Raw genomic sequence first — 8352 nt, 5'->3', positions numbered from 1 at the left:
ACTCACACACACACACACACACACACACACACACACACACACACACACACACACACACACAGCAGGTTTTTGGACAATGTGAAAAACCTGGAAATATTCTCACAGTTTTCCAGACATGGAGAAAGAGAGGGAAAGACAGATATCCTGATCAACAACCTACCTGGAGGTGCAAGAAATATCCTGAAAACTAGATGAACCTACTTTTAGAGAATAATGGAGACACACTGAAGTGATGACCTGGAAATGAGCAAGAACTTTCCGGGACTCCGTGGAAATTAGTTTGAAAATAATCTGAAAGAAAGTTGTTTCTGAAAACAAAATATAAAAATAAAAAAATAGATTAAAAAAATCACAAAATAATGAAAAATCATGAAAAGGAGAAATACATAACTTGAAAAATAATACAAAAAAGAGCCAATAAATTACACAGAAAAAAAAGGAGGCCTAAAAAAAAAACATAAATGTGAGTGGGTTTATTAGAGATGCCTGCTTGACCTGGACAATCCCAGGAGCAGAGTGAGATCCCGGAAAGGTCTGATTCAGATTCCAATGATCCATGTGCGTCTAAAACCGTGTCAATGAGCAAATGTCCCGTCTCTTGAGTTTCTTTTTTCCGCTGCCCCCCCCTTGCAGGGCTGGCTGTGTGAGCTGCTCCGCTGGAAGGAGGACCCGTCCCCGGAGAACCGGACGCTGTGGGAGAACCTCTCCATGATCCGCCGCTTCCTCAGCCTCTCCCAGGTGGAGCGGGACGCCATCTACGAGCAGGAGAGCAGCGCCGGCCAGCAGCATCACAGTGAGCGGCCATCACACCTGATGCACGTCACGGCCGACCAGCTGCAGGTGAGCGTCCTGGAAGAAAATGTAAACAAAGGGCACGGAATGCATTGAGTGTGTGCAAAAATATAGAAATATTATGTCAAATAGAATAAATGTATGTGAAATGGATAACATGCAAGGGCGGTACGGTGGTGGAGTCTTCATGCTTATGCGTCATAGCGAAGTCTGTGGTTCAAGAGTCTCCATGTGGGTTCTATAGGTTCTTCCTACTGGCCAAAAACATGCAGGACGTCCATGCGAGACCCTACATTGTCCCGTGAATGAGAGGATGAATGGTTGTGCCTCCACAGTATCATATGAATGAGTGAATGATTGTATGCCTGTAAATGACATGTGAAAAAGTGAATGGTTGTTTGTCTCCATATATGACATGTGAATGAATTAATGGCTATATGTCTATATATGATGTGTAAAAGGTTGCATGTCTATATGATGTGAATGAGTGAATGGTGGTTTGTCTCTATACGTGACATGTGAGCGTGACTGGTTGGAAGTCTCTAAATGACGTGATCGAGTGAACGGCTGTATGTCTGTATGATGTGTAAATGGTTTTATGTTTCTATATAACATATGACAGAGCGAATAGTTGTACGTCTATATACGTGATCGACCGGCGACGTGCTGAAATCCGCCTCTCGTTCAATGTCAGCTGGGATAGGCTCCAGCACCCCATGGTCCTGAGTGCAGGATAAGCAGTATAGAGAATGAATGAATTAAATTACAAAACACATTCCATGGAAATATGACCTGAAAACTCGGAAATTATCTAAAAATGATTAGGAAACATGTTAGCACTCAGTGAACGTGTTACAAAGCTAAGAAAAGTTACCTGAAAACTTTCGTCATTACATTACATTACAGTCATCTAGCAGATGCATTTATCTAAAGCGACTTACAAAAATTGCAATTCAATAACCGAAGATCCAAAGTACCAGTAGTCATTATTCAGAAGTCACCACTCTACCAAATACCCATCTCAAAACCATATAAATACATACATTCATTTCTTTGTTTTTTTTTTGGGAGGGGGGCTAAGTGAGATTAGTGGGGTAGTGCTTTGCGAAGATGTACGTTTTCAGCTCACGGCGGAAGATGGGCAGCGACCCCGCTGTTCTGACCTTTTCCGGGAGTTCATTCGGCCTCTGAGGAGCCGAGAAGAGCCGAGACCGGTTCGATCGGCAGCCGGGGGCTCGGAGTGATGAGGTGGATGGTCGCCGAGAGGTGGCAGATCGGAGGGGACGGGTAGGGACATGTGGCTGTACCATATCCTGAAGATATGACGGGGTTGTCCCATCCACTGCCCGGTAGGCGAGCACCAGGGTCTTGAACTTGATGAAGGGACGTAAGAAGGGGAGTTGTGTGGGAGAATTTGGGACGGTTGAACACCGGGCTTGCTGCCGCTTTCTGAAAAAGCTCCAGAGGCCTGATGGTCACTGCTGGGGCACCGGCAAGGAGAAAGCTGCAGTAGTCCAGACCAGAGATGACTAGATCTGGATGAGTATCTGCGCATAATGTGTGTCAGTTGGTTGTCTAGGACCGCACCCAGGCTTCTTGCAGTTGTGGTTGGCCTTACCACGGTGTTGTCGATGGTGATGGCCGGGTCTCTATGCGGACAACCTTTCCCCCCAACGCTAAAGTTCCCACTTTCCTCAAAAGGCAGAACAGCAAATTAATGCTACAATAAATTGGAAAGGACTTAGAATTTGTTAAACTGAGAAAAGTAAAGAAGCTGAAAATGAGCAAGGTGTGGAATTATCAGGAGAAATAACCAGAAGAGAGAGAGAACACCTCAGCAGCCGGAGGAGCGAAAGACAGGTTTTTCACATCCATGTGATTTTCACCCGATTCGCCTCTTTTAATTATTTGCCAACATCAGATTTCCACCTTTTCCCCGAGTCTTAACTCATGTTCCCGGGCACTTTTTTTTTTTTTTTTTTTTTTTTCAATTTTGTTTTTTTAATTAAAAACAATGCAACGCTAAAGTTCCCACTTCAGCGGCAAGCGGCATTTTCAAAGATATCATTCGCTTGAACTTCTTTAACAGAGCGTCTTTATAGAAGACATCTGGCAGATGAATGGAGGAGAACACAGAGCTCCGCTGAACGGTCACAACGTCTTAATGAAGTGTAATAATTCCTCTATTAAAAGTCTTGGCCGCGGCTGAGTGGCTGATTGGTTATTTGGTTACTCTGAGACGCGGCCGGCATCTCACAAAGGCCACCATTTACTGGACGTCGGGGAGATAACGGGATTTCTCTCATATGGAATGAGGGGGTTTTGTGCATTTCTTCGCAGGCGAATGATTCATCCATTCATTCGCTATCGAAACAAATTGTCCTGCATTCGGGGTCACGGCTGGCATCGGGCAAGAGGCGACGTTTGCCCCGGAGCAGTCAATCGCAGGGACACATACAGGGACGTACGACAATTCACCCTCTCATTCCCATATCGTACAGAGACATCCAACCATTTCCCATGACGTCATCGGCGCAAACAACCGATTTATTCTTTCATTCACTCATTCACATGGAATATAGAGTCGTAGAAATGTTCACACATCATATAGAGACATGACCATTCACCCTGTCATTCATTTGTCCTATAGAGACATGCACATCTGGGAAATTTAGGATTTCCAATGAACCTCCCGCATGCTGGAGAAACCGGAGGAAATCCACGCAGTTATGAGGAGAAAAAGCGCGAACCTATGCCGGGCGATCGTTTCCTTTTTGACGGCGCACGTCTAAAGGGTCCGTAAGGGCCTTGGAGTTGAATGTTTTGCGCCGACACTATTCCAGGGCGAGCCAGGTCACATCGAGCCAGGCGGGATCCATCTTGGATCTGATGCAACGGCGTGGAACTGGCGAACTTCACAACAAAATACCTTTACAGTTCCACTCCAGTGTGAAAATATAACCCCCCCCCCCCGGCACAGGGGTCAACGGGGGTCGGGAGCCCCCCCCCCCCCCCCCCGCCTTCCTCCAGCTGCACAATGAGGCATTTTTTTGAACCTAGTTACGCGTCGTGTGTGTGCGTATGCTAACAGGACTCTGACGGTGGCGGCCAACTCCACGGGTAGCGCTCTCACGAGGCGGCCAATCGTGGTCGGCCATCGCAGCGCAGAATTGTGCACAGGGAACTTGTTTATCGCCGGCCGGCAACAGCCTGATAAGCAGCAGGGGCTATAATGGAGAGGCCTGTGAATTCCCGCTGTGTGCCGGGCCGATTGTGTGTCTGTTAGTGGGTCCCTTCTCCCCCCTCCTCCCACAATGAGACGCAATCTCCCACCACCACTGGAAAAAAAAAATCATATCTGCAGAACTGATTACATTCAACAAGATATTACAGGGAAAATTCCTTCAACCAAGTGGCTGCTCGAAACACAGTGGGGCCATTTTTCCTCACAACTCAATTGATTTTAATGAAAGGCGTTATTAAGGCGACGATAAGTGTTGGCTGATAACATCCAGCGTCTGCTTTCTGTTCCCCGCTTTCTTCCCACCGCAGGCTCCGCCGCCCCAGTCGCAGCAGCAGCAGCAGCAGCAGCAGCAGCAGCATCCGCCCTCCCTGTCCCTGCAGCACCCCTCCCAGCCACTGCTATCCCAGCAGCCCTTGCAGCAGCAGCAGCCCACCACCGGGCCCCGGCTGCCGCCGCGCCAGCCCTCCACCGCATCCCCGGCCGAGACGGAGGACGAATTGAGCCGAGGCGGGAGCGCCAAGTCCCGTACGGGCGGCGGGAAGATTTCCCTGGAGGCCCTGGGGATCCTGCAGAGCTTCATCCAGGACGTGGGCCTGTACCCGGACGAGGAGGCCATACACACCCTCTCGGCACAGCTGGACCTCCCCAAGCTCACCATCATCAAGTTCTTCCAGAACCAGCGCTTCTACATCAACCACCCGGCCAAGGCGCCCAAGGAGCCCGGCGGCGGCGGCAGCAACAACAGCAACAACAACAACAGCAGCAGCAGCACCGCCGGCAACACCCGGAGCAGCAGCAGCAGCCCGGCGTTCGAGGAGGAGCTGACGGACTTCAGGGAGAGCGGCGAGCTGCTGAAGGAGATGGACGAGAGCACGCAGACCAACAGCACCATCTTCTCTATCAAGATCGAGGAGCAGCTGGGTCGCGGCGCCGACGCCCAGTCGGAGCTGGAGCAGGAGGCCAAGGAGTAGGGACGCGGCTCCTCCGGGCCAGACGTCCGGGCGACGTACTGACTTTTCACGCACACACAGGCCGACTGTGCTCAAAGTGACGCTCCGGTCGATACGCACTGTCGCACTGTCGGGACCTTTGCGGAGAAGCGTTTTAAAACGTATCAGACTGCCGGGGCCTTCGCAGGCTGATGCTCTCACACTGGAAAAAAGACCCTTTCTGACTCTAAATACTACTTTTTGGATTTTGTAAAACTTGTATTCACTGTAAAAAAAACAAAACAAACAAAAAAAAAAAAACAACTTCATGCATCGTTTAAATAATCTGCACAAAAAAAGAAGAAAAAAATATTCCGAGTATGTTGCCGTGGATATTTGCTGACTGCACTCTTGTCTGTTGTTTTACACTGACTTATTTTATCTTTTTTGAGTTACTGAATATATTTAAAAAACGAGAAAAAAAAAAGAAAAGAAAAAAAAAAAAGAGTCCCCGTGGAGTTTGCTAGGACTTTGATAGGTGTTTACGTATGTGATGTTTAACTGGTTTTATTTTATTTTTAAAATTAAATAGCAAATCGAATCAAGGACCAAGTGGTTGACAAGGCCTTTATAATCATGAGGTATCAAGTCTGGAGCCTGCTGGCAAATGAGTTATTCTTTGCAAATATACACACACACACACACACACACACGCACGCACACACACACACACACACACATAAACACACACAACGTGGTCATGGATCACAGCAAACTCTGGAGCGCCCAGCCTGGCGCATCCCCCAGAACAGCTCAGTCTTAACATTATTTGCAAGGGAAGAAATATATATATATAAATATAAGTATAAATATATATATATATACATATATATATATATACACGTATAAGATATAGACTTATATTGTAACTGTAAAAAAATGAAAAGTACAGTCTTAAAGAAACTATGCCACCAATGCCTTGTACAATACGGCACTGCCGATGTTAAGATTATTTTGCAAAACCTTTTCTCGTCACTGTAACTTCCTGAATCGCCATGATGATAGAAATGTGAATGGCGCCGCATCTCACGTCGTCCAGCGTTATTTATTTTTTCTTTTTTTATTGTTTTAACTCCCGTGTCACTTTTTGTGACTCGTAACTCCACTTTTCTCTCTCTCTCTCTCTCTCTCCATCTATCTCTCTCTCTCTTTCTCTCTCCCCTTTCATTTATTTATAAATGTGATTTCGATGGGCAGTAAAATCGAAAAAGTGTCTTAAATGTTTTAAATGGAGAAATGTGCTTTAAAGGTTGCCTATATATATATGCATATATATATATATGTGTATATATATATATATATTAAAAAAAGAAAAAAAAGAAAAGTGCTGTAAGTCGAGCAAATCATGCTACAAGCTTCACAATTCAATGTCGTATGCAATTTCTACTATCATGCAAATAAGCTTAGGTGAGACGACTAACCTAGAGAACACCTTAGAAAGAAAAACATATGCAATCTGTGTGGAAATCGATGTCTGCAATGTGTCTTCCTTTTTTCGGTTATACGCCCGATTCCAGAAGCCCCGCCCCTTTTCCTGTACAAAACGCCCTGTATAGAAGTGTTTCCTTTTTTTAAGAAAAAACAACGAAAAAAAAAATACAATACGCCTTCATTTCGACGAGAACACCGGTTATTTTGTTACGACTGACTGTTTTATAAGTGTTTTCTCGGGTCACACCCCTCCCCCCCATGCTGAAAAAAAAAAAAGAAAAAGAAAAAAAAATCTAACTAGAAGTGGTTATTGATTGTTAATTACACGATTAAACTGTTTGTATTGTAAAACGGAATTTTCTTGGCATTACCTTGACCAGACTCAGAGGATCTTTGTTTTTAAAACAAACAAAAAAAAAAAAGGACGGGAGCGAAGCGGAGACTCGGCCTCCAGCCGGCGGGTCACTAAGCACGTGTTATTTGTAATAACTGTAAATATCACATCCTATCAATCATCGGTTGTTTATTATTGTAAATATGTGTGTGCGAGAGCTGGCCGTGCCGTACCCCCGATCCCCTTTTCCCCCCTCCTGGGACGGGCTCCTCCACCGTCGAAGCACCTGTTACTCTGTAAACTAAGCAGCGGCAACCACGACGATTAAAAATAAAAAAAAAAGAAGCCAGGTGGGGTGAGAACACCTGGGGGAGCGGCACAGGTGTCCTGACCTCGCAGCCAAACCCAGGTGAGGCCAGACATCTGCACCTTTAGGAAATTACCCCTCACCTGTTAATACCCCTTCCCTTGCTTTCCCCGGCGAAATAATGTGCCAGTCATTCCGGGCTTGGCGTTTTCTTCCTATGATGTTCTGCTCTTTTTTCTTTTTTTTTTTTTCTTTTTTTTTTCATAAATAAAAAAAGAAAAGTCGTAGCAGAGTGTGTGTGTGTGTGTGTGTAATGTCTGTGTGTGTGTGTGTGTGTGTGTGTGTGTTTGGAGGATGAGAAATAAAAAGGTGGAGTTGAGACGCTCCCTGGACGGAGGTGCGCCAACACATGCCGGCTGGTGAAAATTCAATAAATGATTAAAACGCAGGTGAGAAAGTAGAGAGGTGGCATTGAGCCTCATTATTCATGGATTTGTATTCATTCATTCATTCCTTCATTATATCGCTTGTCAGGGTTGCAGGGGTGCTGGAGTCTATCCCAAGAGGCGCGGTTCACCCTGGATCGGTTGCCAGTCAATCACAGGGTACAAATAATCATTCTTTCTCTCATTCTAATGTCCTATGAAGACATAAACCGTTCACCCTGTCATTCATGCTATGCAGACACTCTTATTCACATATATGATCACAGCTATTACAATGACGAAAAGACAGGAGGCAGAGCTAGAGGTCGCAGAGATGAAGATGCTGAGTGACCGGGATGGATAGGATCGGGAATGAGTCCATCAGACGGACAGCACATGTTAGATGTTTTGGAGAGAAGGTCAGAGAAGCCAGACCGAGATGGTTGGGTCATGTACAGAGGAGGGATTGTAAATATATATTTGTAGACGGATGCTGGAATTGGAGCTGCCGGGCAGGAGGTCTTGAGGAATACAAAAAGAAGAAAACACAACTATTCACTGTTTTGTTCATCATAGAGACATGCAACTCTTCACACTCATTCACGTCATAGAGTGATACAACTATTTCAACACCATATGAATACGAAAGCCATTCACCCTCTCATTCACGTCATGTAGATTCATATAACCGTTTGCATCCCATTAATGTCATAAGGACATGCAGCCATTCATCCTCGCTCACATGTCACATAGAGCAGTGGTTCCCCAAACCCCGGGATCAATTGGTACGTGGCCGCACAAGAAATAATCAATTATTTATGTTGGATTTA

The 8352-nt window shown here is 45.7% G+C and overlaps 1 protein-coding gene across 6 annotated transcripts in view; it reads left to right on the top strand.

Moving 5' to 3' along the window:
• Window positions 1-7384, top strand: part of satb1b (SATB homeobox 1b) — a 73214-nt gene extending 65830 nt beyond the window's left edge. For all 6 annotated transcript variants that reach the window (XM_086153770.1, XM_086153772.1, XM_086153773.1 and 3 more), the window contains 2 exons: window positions 634-840; window positions 4345-7384. In XM_086153770.1, coding sequence (XP_086009896.1) covers window positions 634-840; window positions 4345-5007 — 870 coding nt within the window. In that variant the 3' untranslated portion in view covers window positions 5008-7384. The remainder of the gene's footprint in view (window positions 1-633; window positions 841-4344) is intronic.
• The last annotated feature ends 968 nt before the right edge of the window (window positions 7385-8352 follow it).

The sequence above is a fragment of the Fistularia commersonii genome, chromosome 10, assembly GCF_037954325.1.
Source record: "Fistularia commersonii isolate RoL2024-O1a breed Wild chromosome 10, RoL_Fcom_v1.0, whole genome shotgun sequence".
In the NCBI taxonomy this organism is placed as follows: domain Eukaryota; kingdom Metazoa; phylum Chordata; class Actinopteri; order Syngnathiformes; family Fistulariidae; genus Fistularia; species Fistularia commersonii.
This window is presented reverse-complemented; position numbering and strand designations above follow the sequence as displayed.